At 36.0% G+C, this 14,326-nt stretch overlaps 1 protein-coding gene across 5 annotated transcripts; it reads left to right on the forward strand.

Moving 5' to 3' along the window:
- The first annotated feature begins 511 nt into the window (after positions 1 to 511).
- On the forward strand, positions 512 to 14,026 carry LOC111253160 (dolichyldiphosphatase 1-like). 5 transcript variants are annotated; one of them, XM_086989008.1, is made up of 8 exons: positions 512 to 666; positions 1,146 to 2,343; positions 5,550 to 5,602; positions 5,766 to 5,866; positions 6,681 to 6,862; positions 8,139 to 8,369; positions 9,616 to 9,705; positions 9,934 to 14,026. In XM_086989008.1, exons 3-8 carry the CDS (start codon positions 5,557 to 5,559, stop codon positions 9,971 to 9,973), a joined length of 690 nt encoding a protein of 229 aa, XP_086845134.1. In that variant the 5' UTR covers positions 512 to 666; positions 1,146 to 2,343; positions 5,550 to 5,556; the 3' UTR covers positions 9,974 to 14,026. The 5 variants fall into 5 exon arrangements, with proteins under 5 accessions (XP_086845134.1, XP_022667917.1, XP_086845141.1 ...); XM_022812182.2 differs by lacking the exon at positions 5,550 to 5,602; XM_022812200.2 differs by lacking the exon at positions 5,550 to 5,602 and having other exon boundaries at positions 625 to 758.
- Positions 14,027 to 14,326: the final 300 nt, after the last annotated feature.

Below are 14,326 nucleotides of genomic sequence, written 5' to 3' on the forward strand. Positions count from 1 at the left end.
GTCCGTGTGCTGATTTTTTTCCTATCTTTTAGGTTTACAAACGAGTATATATTATATGTGTGCCCCATAGTAATTATCATAGCTTCTTATAAAGCTGTATCATTATTCGAATTATATAAAATTATTAATTTTAACTATTTAGCTGGTTCGGCTTAGCTCATAGATGAAACAAAACGACTCCCACTATTGATAATTTAAGCCAGATTTTATCTATGTGGCACAAATCTTATCCAGCTGTAGCAAGTCTTGCGTGCTAAAATGGTGGACATGAACTTGAACTACCCTATGGTTTCACGACAAAACTGAGAACAACAAAAAAAAATAAACTGAATTCAAAGATGTTATGATCTTAGAAACACATAAAAACATATTATAGTGATAACTATTTATATTCTTCAGTAGCTCTCATTCGAACATACTAATACAGGTTTCAAAGGCGATAATTTCTTGTTATCAAGCAATACAGCCGTCGTTAGCCGCTGCTATTTTTTCCTTTCCCATTTCAAGCTAGCCGCCCACATCATTGGAATAACGGTTGGCGGTAAACAGTCATTCATCCATTCATTGACCGCACGCATTCGACAAGTTGAAATTCGCTTGCAATTGCATCGGACTTCGAGCATCCGTGAATGCCATCGACATCACCGCTCCGAACTGAAATGAAAGGTATTTTTAAAAGTACTAAAGATAGCTTTCAGGTAAAGGTTCATAGTCATAATAGTACTAGCTGAAGCGGTGCCGAGCGTCATTAAACGGAGGTAAGTCACGACAAATCAAATAAAACATCGCGCTACGACGCTGCGCGTCAGGGGTGGGAGAGAGTACTACAGGGTGAAAGTCTGTGTTATGAGTAAGTATTTGGGATAGGTAGCTGAGTGACGATGCGTCGTTCTTATTGTACAAGAGTCTGTTATCCTGCCTATATTGTACAGTCTATGTTGTCGGCTGATTAGTGGCCGCTACTGGTAGTGAGTACTACATTTATGCCAGCGCCTCCTCTGACGTGCTCTGTCCGTGCCGTATCGTCGTTCGCCGTATTGAAAGAAGACAGAACAGGCGACTGAGTCGGAGTAGACGACGTTTACGATATCATAGGTTGTTGCTTTGCTGATCGCCCCGTATACTGTTGTCGTCTCTCTTTACAGTAAGCGAATTGTCGCTGATCCGTGCTGCCTCGTCCATTGCCAATTCGTATTGCCCGATAGGAGACCGCGGTCAATTTAGAATAAAACGACTATGCCTCAACACGGGAAACAACAACAACAGCATGAACGTTAGTTGTAACAAGATTTCGTGAGTAATATAGCTTCAACGAAAAAAAAAACAAACGCGATTTTATAGAAATATCACTGAACGACCTCATCAGGAGAGGAACATGGTAGTTAACATTCTGCAAGTGACGAGAGAGTTTTAAATTCTGAAAAGGCTCTGACAAGCGAATAATAGTCATGGTGATCGTGGTCGAGGAAGTGAAATTTTGAACAGTGAGTTGAAAGAGTGGTATTCGACGCTACAGTACAGTGTCCGCTTTTTCGCGGTCGGCGGTTACTGTCAAAGGGAAAGGACACATTTCATGTTATCACATTTTTGTTGTTAGGACCAAAAACGAGATTGTATTCCCTATGTTAAATGATTGCTCGAGAACCGAGAAGAAGGAAGTCATTACCGATCAACAGATAGAAGGAAAGATCAATTGACATAGTGTCTATCGCAATCGTCTCAGCGAACTTCGACGGTGCACCAGAAAAAACGTCTACGAATCAGCTGTATATGATGTGTCTGTTTTTGTAATAAAATGTACAGAACAGCAGGGCATTAATTCATGCCTCTTACATTCTTATATATGTGCATGTGCGCGTGCCTACCTGTGAGAGTTTTCATGCGACCTGAAAGAAATACTGTGAGAATTTCTGTAAAACAGTTGTTCTTTACCAAAACTGCGTGATTTGAGAACATCGGCTTGATTCAGGTCGATTTAGCTAATCAACTGTTGTTTATCAGGTAATAGGTTTAACTGTGCATTGTTTAGGTCGTTAGCGGAATCAAGGTAGGACCGCCTATAGCAGCAAAAATAAAAAGAATCAGTTTCGAATTGAATAAACTAGTAATAACCACAAAGGCTACAAGGCTCTAGTGTAGAGAAGAAGTGAGGGCCTGGCGTTGATTGTTTCGTGCAGCGGCCATTCGCTTATTTAGTTTTTGTTAGTGCCTGTCATTGGCGGACGAAATTGATAAGCACCTCCAGTGAAGGAATCATGGAGGTGGTCACCGGGCAGTTGCCTAGCAGTCCGTCAGTTATCGAATGGAGTTCGTTCAGCCTTACCCACGTCCAATACCCTAAAGGTAGGTAAGATGTTCCTATCTATCACCTGCAAATCCACGCTTTAATTCTTCTATTTTACAAGCGTCGTGCCGTAATTGATACATATAAAGTTATTTAATCAAATGATAAAGATATTTAAATACGCCACACGTAACACTAAACATTTGTTCAAACGCTCGTCCTTCTAATTAGCCTAAAACTTTAGAAGATAGTTGAATTAACGGTAAGCCTAAGTGATACAAATTCGCATGATGTAACAAATGTGATCTACCTATTTATAAGATAATTCACCCATTTAGAATGAGTCTCACTATGCATTGATGATTAAAAGTTCTCTAATACACCTTTGGATGAAATGTTCATATGTCAATGCGCAATTCACCTATCTTAGTTCAGTTATTTACAGGCTCAGTCAATACAATTGGCAAGCGGACGTAAAAAATGTTTGACATAAAAGATTTTCCAAAAGTTACACCATTCTCTTCTCACAAATTGGTATATTTCTCACCATTCGAACACCTGTTTTTGTTAACTAATTTTAATAACTAATAAGATGCTAAATCCAGTTGTTTCAAAAGTTAGTCTGCGTTAGAAAGAGGTTGACTCTTGAATCTAATGTATTGCCTAACAAAAAAATTAGAAACATTTAAATAAAAAGCATACGTCATTGTCAACTCATTTTTAATAGAATTCGAACATTTATAAATTATTTTTGTATGAAAGATTCTTATAAATGTATCACAATGTTTCGAACATATATGTAGTAAAATTTTTTAGTGTATTCATATGTGCATGAAATTACAAATATTAATCTATGACAATACAATCCGTTCAAATATAACAAAAAAACAACTATTTTTAAATCTGTCACCGAAGGCGTATAAAGAGCAAGCCATTGAACCTGTATGTCACTTGTGTATTTTCGATCTGTGAGATTCAGATCATATGATAGCGGTATGCAATAAAGGCGACATTTCAACCATGCTATTTTATCTTGTATAACGTCTTAGGTTGAAATAAACCAAGGAAATATAAAATTACTGAACTGGTTTTTCTGAGTATCTACTAGCAGTTCTTCCTTTTTATCAGAGTACTGGTGAAAAATTATCAAGAGGGGTAAAAGCTTCGTCAACTTGAGAACTATCGTTATCGAAGGACCCTTTTTTGTTATACGAAGAAACAATGTACAAATGGATCAACGTAGCAGAACTAACAGACAAAGCGCCTCTGGCCATTTTGACTGATTTCCAAGTGATGCTCGGTTGCGAGTCGTTGATTTAAGACAAGATGATATAATACAAGATGATTAAATTAAATGATTAACTGAGTTGACTATCTCCAAGAGAGACATGGAATTAATAAATTATATTTAGATATATAGTTCTTATAGTGACTTTTAAAAATTACAATTTACTTGCAGCAGCTTAGAATTCGTTGGCTTGCCAGCTGGAAAGTTGTTCTGAAAGTAGCGTATATCATAAGTGGCAAGTATGCCTTGAGGTTTTATGCATCCTTAAACACTAAAAAAGGTACGTGATCTTAATATTTTAATGACTGATTGTACTGACTACCTTCTGCATTTTTTGACGTAGTCAGAAAGAAGATTTTTGGATTTTAAATGTATCATTCAAAAAATTTTTGAAGGAAGTTCAAGAACATCTTGGGGCTAACTGAGCGTGCTCCCAGCTAAAATCTTGCTTCAGTTAACGTATTATACATCCTGACTGCTGGTTCCGCTACTTACCTACGCGTACTTACTTACGCATACGACCTACCTTTAAAATTAAAGACATTTAGTTTCTGAATGTTAACGAACTGCTTGTCTTGACTACAATATACAAATTCCGCAGTGAAACCTTGTGATGGTTCATTGATTCACTATGATGGCTCACGAGTCTGCTCTTGAACCTTAGGGATAAATGTGAGACGCATGTTAGACACGATGATTAAACGCAATGCTCGTGTTGAGCCGTCTAACATCGTAGCTAACGGTAATTCCGAACATAAAAGGCGAAACATTTAAGTCTTGCCCCTATAACGGACTAATGATAAAAGCAGTCCAGTGATTGGAAGTTCGGTTGCTTTTTGCCAGGCAATTTAATCAATTACAACTCACGTTCGCTATATATGGTCTTGCTTTTTACATTTACTGCTTAGGTGTCAGAGTCGGTCTGCTAAATTGTTTCTAGTGAAAAAAACGTTCGTTTAATGATTCCAAATATATTCAAGACGTGGCTCTAAAAAGTCAAACACTTGAACGTTTTTGTGCTAACTTAAGCTAGAGTAAACTAAATATTGTTCAAAATATTAAAACGCAAACTAAATGTCGGCTTGGAAGCTAATGAAAAGAAATTGGCACTACAAATAGGCTAATAAATATGTATTACTAAAGATATTTTTTATTATTAAAGATCGGTTTTTCGGAGTCAAGATTCGCACTTTTTTTTACTCAATAGACGAAATTTGGTTATTCAACATTAATAATAAGTAGAATAAATCGAAATAAAACATTACATGTTACTCGAAAATCATAAGTGGTTAGCAAGTTGTGAAAACTACTCCGCTAGTTGGAATTCTATTGCTTACGGACTTACGGATCAGCTGCATGTCTTATCTAACTATACTATAATTCTACAACAAAATATGTGTCAATATGTGACTAAAGGCAATTTGACAGAAAATTATATTGGGTAACAGCAATCCGTTACGTTTTCCTTCATCCTTGTTGCCATCGTATAGGTACTGCTCGAGGAACTTCTGCCTCAGTTGACTTCCATTGCCTTGTTCGCATTATTTTAACCCCTCAGCGCACAGGTGCGATGGTTATAGTTCTCTGAATAAACAGTACGAAATCATTCTCTATGAACATCATGCAGTGTGATTGAGTATTCGCATTATAGAACCATCTTCTGCATAAACAGTAATTGTAGTTGCTCAATTGCATTGGGAAATAAGTTGCATGTGTATATATTTTACTTCAATACCGACGACCATGTAGACTAGCAACCAGCATACGCCACTACCGATACTAATAGCTGCTCCGGGATCTTGCCTCTTGCGGCGCTCTGACTTATAACCGGCTTGCTTCTTACCGCGATTCAACTGGCCGCTTATCTGAGACTAACGGCTAAAGCTTCCACCATCCGAGCTAGAAACTGTTTCTTTATTTTTAGGTTTGACCGTAACATATATACGTACATATATTCTTTTTTCGACTTGTTTTCAGCTGATATATGCTACTAAATTTACAAAGGAATATCAAGAAAGGCTTACTACTTGGTTAGTAAGAGGATAATAAGATGTGCACCTTTATATAACATTTGATGTGTATAGTGCAAAATGAGGACATAGCTGTCAGAATTTACTAGCCCTTAGTGCATTGTAACCTTTCCTTTGATTGTCTGAAGTCTAATTGAAAGTATTAATTCTTATTCTATTGAAGGTGATAGTCTTGGGAAGCTATTGGCGTTCATCTCACTGTCCCCATTGGGGATTGCCGTTTGCATGCTCACGCTCATCCTTTTTCGCAGAGATTTGCACACGGTAAGATTTGCTAACTAATGAACAAATGACAAAACAGATTTAGAAAGATTCTCTTCATTACGAGAGCTTTGTGATTTATAAAATGTCATTTCCTTTTTCACTGAGGAAATTTACATTTTGCTGTATGTTGAATCACACAACAGGCAGATAACAATGTCAAAGTCACCCGATAGCATTATGCAAAAAAATGCTTATATCTTTTTCCATACTTACAAAATAAGTATGGAAAAAGATTAGTACTGTGTTCTGTGTTAAAACACAATATAGATGAAAAGGCAGTCATTTAAAACGTTAAAAAATAATAAAGTAGAAGCCTGCTTATGTTAATTGCATTTCCTTTTACCGCAAATGCGGCTCGACAGAGTTTGTTGGACAACGAACTGTTGTAAGCGAAAAACTGTGGCTTTCGTATCAGTGCCTATTATAATGTTTGGCGTAATTAACATTAAATAATTTTATGAGCATTTATTATTTAACGAGCAGCCCTTTAACTACAGTCTTTTTTCGATTGTGACCAAAGTGCAGTCCAATTCATTTAATGCGACTTTATTGTACTGTTTTCTTGTATTCATAATTGCTTCACGCATTTACTTCAAATCGAACGTGGAAAGCGACTTGTACCATTTGATCAGCGTGATCAAACAGTATTGTTAAGGGTCTTTTACATTAATGAACCTTGCTCAAAGAAAAATAAACGTGTAAAGCATCCAGTTGAATTAGAGTTTGGCTTGATAGTAAATGTTGTTTGCCTTTTCATTGTACACGTTTCATATTTTAATGTTTTCTTTACGTTTGTTGGCTAATTCCATCGCAGATAACGTTTTCTTCCGGTATACTCTTAAATGAGGTAATGAACTACACGTTGAAGCACTTAATTCGGGAACCTCGACCTTTGAAGCGACAGGAAGAGATGACCGTGGAGTTTGGGATGCCTTCAAGCCACTCCCAGTTCATGTGGTTTGTGGCAACCTATCTCATGTTTTTTATCACCTTCAGGTAAGACTTACTGCCGGCAATAACAATAAACATTCCTGTGTAAAGAAGCCAAATATCATATTAAATGTGTTTTAAATAAGGTTGTCTGAAACTACTAGTCCAAAAACTTGAGTGGCTTTAGAACGACATAAAGTACAACAATGATGTTTTAGAAAATGTTGTGTGTATTCCATTTCATTTTCTACACATTGAAGACAGTGCTTTGGCAATTTTTCAGCGGTTGTGAACTTGCGATTTTCGTACACCATATCTTACCTAGTTATAAAGTTAAAAGATCCGTTACATCACCTATCGTTTTAGAGACACGTAAGCAATTGAAATCAAACAGATTGCATTTTGAAAATGGTTAAAGCTGAAGCTGCCACTTGGTTCTGTCATGCTCGATTCGATTGAAGGGTTGTGCGTTGTCATTGAGTAATTTCACCGTCGATTGTTGTGCCTTTCATTCATGAGATTCTTCAGGAATTCGCGATATCTAGCTACATTGACCCTTTTCTTTTTCGGCCTGTATCTTGTAGTAATTAAAGCACCTGATGGCTGCGGCAAGTGTGAGCACCAGATTATACCCGAATCCATTTGGCATTGCCATCGAAGTTGTTTTCTTTCCCGTTCGATATCATTCTCACGCTCTAATCTTTTGTGGTAGGGGATACAGACCGGCGTCTATCTTTTTTTATAGTGACGATGTACTTCAGGCAGGTTTTTTGCAGATGATTGTTGCGCAAGTTGTGTTTAAAGTGCACCACCTGCGTTTCTATCCTGAACTATTGTATTGCATTTGCACTTCAGCTACAGTGTATACAGTTATTACCACTGTGATTTTTTCGATCTCTCAATTTTCGGTCTTAAAAAGGTTGCAGTAATGACAAACTATTGTTTCGCTGAGAATCTTCCTTCCCAATGTTTTCACCAATCTTCGGCAGACTCTTCCAACGCTTTTATTTTCACAGAACAGAAACTTAACAGAAAGTTATCAAGATTTGATTTTTAGCATTAAATGATGCATTTGTCGCTAAACATATGATACTATGACAATACTCACTTATACTCATGATCGGCTTATACTCGTCATTAGCCTTAAATGTTGACTAAATATTGTCTACTAATGGTAAGTAGTTCAAATGTTATCAACGTTTCTAAGCCTTCTAAATAACTTCGAAATAGTAAATACTTATCTTTGTGGTTATATTGCATTATATACGTTTAATCATATGAGTGGTTTCTTTTTTCGGTATTTGATTTCACTGTTTGCAAAATTCCTATTTGACGATTTCAGGCTGCATCATGGTTCCAATAATAACTCCGTGTGGGAAGGTGTTTGGCGGCATCTATTGATCGCTGGAGGTTTTTTTTGGGCAGGAGCTGTTGCGGCATCGCGCGTCTATCTTGAGTACCACACGTTAGCCCAGGTGATGGCTGGAGGAGCATTGGGAGCTTTGGCCGCGTGCGCCTGGTTCGCATTAACGCACTGCGTTTTCACACCACTATTCCCCTATATCTGCTCATGGTATTACTTTTCTTTCTCGCGTGGTTATTCAATTATATGTATTTTAATAAGTACATAGTCCGTCGGCTTAGAGTTTAAGTTTGAACTGAAATCAAATATGGCTGAAAAAGAAAAAGTTTTGGTCAGTATATTCATGTCGTTTTCGCAATGCAACTTTTGCAATATTAGTCTATTTAAAGCGTCACTATTGTTCGTTTAAGACAGAATATCGAAGCAAAATATGTTCTATTTAAATCTGGGGCGAAAGACAGTGTTGGAGGTCAGGTCAATTAAATATGTAGGGTACTGGAAAAGTTGCACACAAGTCAGTATTATCGAAAATGTAAATAACCAAATGTAAATAAGCGTATTGGGGTAGTGAACAACCCATCAGATGCTCTGTGCGAGTTCTGACTCTACTTCTAAAAACCCTCAATAACGTAGTATTTGCCTGCATGCCGTCTCGTTTGCTCCCATATTTTCGTTCTTTAGCGCTGTTGGAAGCCTTCGTAACTAAAATTCTTTATTACAATGCTTTAAAACTAACTAGACCGCTGTAAAACTAGTTTTATCTTTCGTTTTGTCTGCGGTTTGTAATACCCGCGTGAATTAATTTATTGACGCTTAGTTTAGTTTGGAAAACTAAACTTAAAATAAATTAGTAAGTCCGTTCCTATTCGTCTTCTGCAAAATGCATAAGGTCTGCTTTTTCCACTTTCTTTACGGTTAAAGATAAAATGTCGTCGAAATGAACTGGAATCTATTCAGTGAATTACAAAGACACAGACAAAGACAATTGATACAAAATGAGCGGAAAAAGCCCAAATGCTCTACCGCGAAGTTCAGCCAGTCCATACTCTTTTAAACAATTACTGTATCTTATAATCATGGTCACTTGCTGACAAATTTATTAATAGAACAAATATTGTTAGCAATAGAGTGAACTCCATAAAGCTCAGAGCTTATTTTATCTGGGCTGCTATCTCCATTGAATAATAAATCAGAAACTGTAAAGAAAGCACCACGAGTTTGAAAATATTTTAGTAGCAAGAGATAATTTTGAGCTTATGCAGCTTCAATTATTTCCTTTCGCCTCTTTTCAATACGTGTGGATAAAGAGGTTTATTTATATAGATTTAGCTCCACGTCTTCTAAGTCGTTATGAAAGGGAGAAGGAAATGTCGTTCTGATACTATTTACGGCTAGCGTTATATAGGTGAATAGTACTTACTTAACAGGGTTTATTGTATATCGTAAAATTCGTCAGGCGAATCAGTGAGTTGCTGCTGCTGCGAGATACGACGCTGATTCCTAACGTGATGTGGTTCGAGTACACGTCCTATCGACAAGAATCCAGGTTTACACTTTGTTAACATTTTATTAGTCATAATATACAACTGTCCTAATATGTCTGATCTTACTCAATAACGACTAAATTACGTTACACTGCATACTGTGGTAATAGAATAGTAGCTTTTGGGGTTTTTTAATGGAGTTTCACTGGAGTCGATGTTCTCTTAATCTCTCTTTAGAATCGTTTTAGGTCTAACATTAGCGTGTGGCTTCCGTTTATGTTATGTTACAGAACAAGACAACGAAAGCTGACTTCAATGAAATCTCAATAGAAAAACTTTCTCCACTCGGCCTTAACGAAAAACTTATTTAAGAAATTTGGAAGCTTTCGAAAAAGCCACCGAACCTTGGCCAACTGAGTTCGCATTAAAAACGAGACCGAACGACAACCTGTTCAACAAGGTTTTTTTTACCTGAAACTAGGGAAAAGGCTGTCAAACCGTGATCAAGGTCTCAAAAGTCAAAACAACCGGTCAAAGGGATTTGTTACGATCATTTAGAGAAACTCTGGGGCCGTCTGGAGAGGGATATTACATATGAATAGGAAGATTTTCTTGACAAATTACAGCCATTCGAGAAAGAATAGCTGAGAGACAAGAGAACCGGTTGACTTAAGAGCTTAACTCAAAAATGGAAAGGACATTCCATCCTCAATTGCAAATGCATAAATACAAAGCAACACTAACTGCTATAATATATAGAAATAACGATTGAATATTGGCGAATAAAGCATGTTAGTTCTACGTGGGAGAAGTACAAGATGTCGGTATCATGGATACTGTTTAAGAAAAATAATCAATCGACCTTGGTTTCAGTATAGTTCTAATTAAATGTGAAAAGCCATTGTAATCTTAGAATAAGCAAGATGTAAGAGAACCAAACGTATAGTCGTCACGCTTGTAAATTAGATACTACTAGGACATAAATTACCTTGGAATGAATATCTACTCTGCATGTTAGCGAGAACCATAAAAATGTATTAGACATTTTTAATAACATCCGAAGTGTTGTCTAGTTTTATGTAATGTAGAGAGTTGTACTCAATATACCGCAGGTAGTAACACTCGAGTAATTATTGAGTGAATTGCAATGCTACTCTAAAGGACATCGAGTGGAACTGTCTAATATAATTTCTTAAGAATTCGCGATATTGTTAAAGAAAGTTAAGGTCTATTTACAGAGAAATATACTTACCTGACTTCATAGTGTTGTGCCAGTTCGTTTTATAAGTTTTTTTTCTCGCAAATGTTGAATACTCTTTTTTTTTTTATCTATTGAAGTGTTTTTCGTAGAGAAGTAACACGTAAAGTTACTTTTGGACTCTGAATATCTTGAAAATGCCCCGTAACAGTAAATAATACCAAGACTTGCTGCCATAATTATCCTTAAAAATTATCCAAAAATTTTCCTTAATAATTGTTCTCTATTTTTTTACGGTTCTATTGACGATTTGCAACAACGTACCATCACAGTAGTAAACAAGACCATCTGGTACAACTATACTCGCAGATTCACGCATTCCTTAACGCCGACATGAGAAACTATGCGCTTCGGCACTGGAGTATAGTAAAATTTAAAAAATATCATCGAGCTTATGTAGTACTGTGATCTGTGAATACGCGGAAAACTTCGTTAGTAAGCTACTGTAAAGACCCTCAATCTTTTCGTCGAATACGTTAATACAACTTAGCTTTGGCATTTGACGTTAAGTATAACTGTATGAGACCATTACAAACGTACGTTTTATCTTCTACTTTAAACAAGAAAAAACCGGGTAATTACACTTGGTATTTATTGCTTGTTCATGTCATTTAATTATCGAAACGGTTAGCGGCATCGCGGTTCAGCTTAACCGACTTGTCATAACCGCAAGTGCTACGACAACGTACCGTTCATTCAAACACTTCTAAAACTACTACACTTCACTACCATCTAAAATATACATACCCTTTTGTTTCAGCGCGGGTATTACTTTCGAACTATCTTAAATATGGCAGGTCCTTGATCCATAAATTAAGTATGGAATAAAACCGCAGAATGTTTCACAAAAGGATGCGCAAGAATATATATCTGGTCTGATTGCAGGACATTTCTGACCAACTCTACAACCACTTATTAATAATGGGTAACTGCAGTTTTGATATGTACTTACGTAGATTACATCAATGCCTATAATATCACTGACTTTATTTTTTTTTTGTACAAGTACAAAATAGTAGAAAAGCTTATTAGTACCCCTTTTGTACTATTCTTAAATGTATACGTATTTCTATTGTTTACCGTTTTTCCTACTAAATCCAGCGACTATACGAAAAGGAGAAAATTAAAACAGATATAATATAAACAGTCGAGAGTCAAACGGGAAAGCTAGCGTTTTCGACTTCGATCTATAGCAGTGTGTTGAGAGCTTCAGTAGTCATTTAGGACTAGTGGAAGCATCAGACAGAAGTATGTACTGCAATGTATCTCATTCGATGTAGATAAACATGCTACAGAATTAGAGAATCGTCACAAAGATATTTATCAGACACAGAATGCAGGAGAGCTAGAGCAAATTTAGCAGTAAAATAGTAAACTAGTAAAATTCGATAAATCATGTGATGGTTAATGACTTAAAGGACACTATTAACGATAACGAAGTTAGACTTATGTTCAAGATATGATATAGTAATTAGAGCTAAAATGAAGAATGAAGGGTTACCGAATAGTGCAATGATCATAGGTATATACGAATGCAGGTATTATTATTAATTATTCCTATTATACTACAGAAACGGAGATCGAGTGTAATAAATGGCATGAGGTCTGTGCATTGTATTCGTCTACAAACTGCTTGATGAAAATTGTTCAAAAAACGAAAACGAGAGTAACATTGAATAAGGGAAATAGAAAAAGCTATTTATTATATGATGGTCACACAACGATAGAATGTGTAATAATGAAATGATGCAATGTAAAATGAGAAGAACTGCAGAAACTGATGGAACACGGTGAATGAATTGATTCTTGAATGAATACACGGATAGTTGTTTGTATAGGTATTATGAAGAATGAAAGGGTTCAGTAATGGAAGAGAAGAAATGTACACGACAACCCTTCCTTCACAAACCTTCAACTTGTACCTCGCAGTGTTTCATATTTAACTTCTTACGCCATCGTAGCGGACTAGAGACACGGAAAGAATATTTCCTGTATGCACAGTCGCCCGTTTTACTTTACAAGTTGAGAAGAATTTTTTTATCGTCTGTCATCACGAGTCGAATAAGCTAAATTCTAAATCGAAATTTAACGACGGTCAAGTGAATCTGGGCAAACACAGGAAAACTGGTTTTTATTGCATATGGTGTCGGATTAGAATTTCTGCGAAATATAAGCGTAGTCAGTACTTCTTATTTGATTCGTAAGAATACTTCCACGATGCTAATAAAAGCGAACTATTACTGCTGGCAGAACCGTGACGATATCTATCAAGAAGATAGTAAAAGTTTGAAGGGAGAAGAAAATAAGGAAAAAGATAATTAGTCTTGTCAAACGTATAATGCAAATCTAAATCTAACTCTGTTCAGTCATTAAAAATCGATGTTAATTATGGTGATTATATAACATGAAAGTATATGTAATTATCAATTAGCGGCAGCATAATATAGGGATGCTATGGACGCAGTGACGATACACAAGATTGGAAATTGAGAAAATAATAAAATTCTTATCATAGAATCATACTGATGGTGCGGTCGTGACAAAAGTCATAGACCTGCACATGCTAATTATAGATTCACCATGGGATCATGACAATAAGGTGAAAAACAGCCATTTCATTATAATAATCATTACTAATCTCTCTCAATAGAGTTTTCGCTATTTAAGTCGCTAAAGATAAGGCAGATAAAGAAGATCCGTTGGCATAATTCATATTTTATTATTATTTGGCGATAATATTGGCGAAACTAATAATATTTCGAGCTTGTTATCGAATCTGGTCAAGAGTAAATTGGAAAATGTGTGTTTTTATTATACATCGCTTTTAATGAAAATATTAGTAGGCTCTTGCGGCCGAAGTGTATTGATAGTAAATAAAGGATGCTGTTAGTGGTGATTATATATCGTAGTAGAGCATGGCGATGTAAACCAGATAATGATTACGAGCTGATATTGCAAAGCTAATGCTGACAAAATAATGGGACAACAGGGCGACGACTGAAACAAATTTAAATACACAGACAGATATACACAAACGCCTATAAACAGATACAAGGGTAATAGCTTTGGTTTTGTATATAACGGTGATGATAATGATAATAAACTTATTATAATGTTAAACTCTATATGATAGTATTCACTTCTATGAAGAATTATCATGAAAAGTATGTACAGATTAAGGAAATAATTATATTGAAATCATTAAAAAAAATATGTAAGTCAAGGTTTTATTCTATATGCTGCCATAGTTTGAATGACTTTGAGCAAAAGATAGTTTGAAATTAGCGAAAAACTGTTCTTTTGAATACGATTTGATGAGATTGGAGTCAACTCACACTTCAAATGTATGGTAACGTCCTAGATATTATGTTGTTTATATTTAGGCATGCAATTTATATTTCGGATGCTATTTGATACCCTTGCTA

Source organism: Varroa destructor, unplaced genomic scaffold (assembly GCF_002443255.2).
Source record: "Varroa destructor unplaced genomic scaffold, Vdes_3.0 BEIS01000001.1, whole genome shotgun sequence".
In the NCBI taxonomy this organism is placed as follows: Eukaryota; Metazoa; Arthropoda; class Arachnida; order Mesostigmata; family Varroidae; genus Varroa; species Varroa destructor.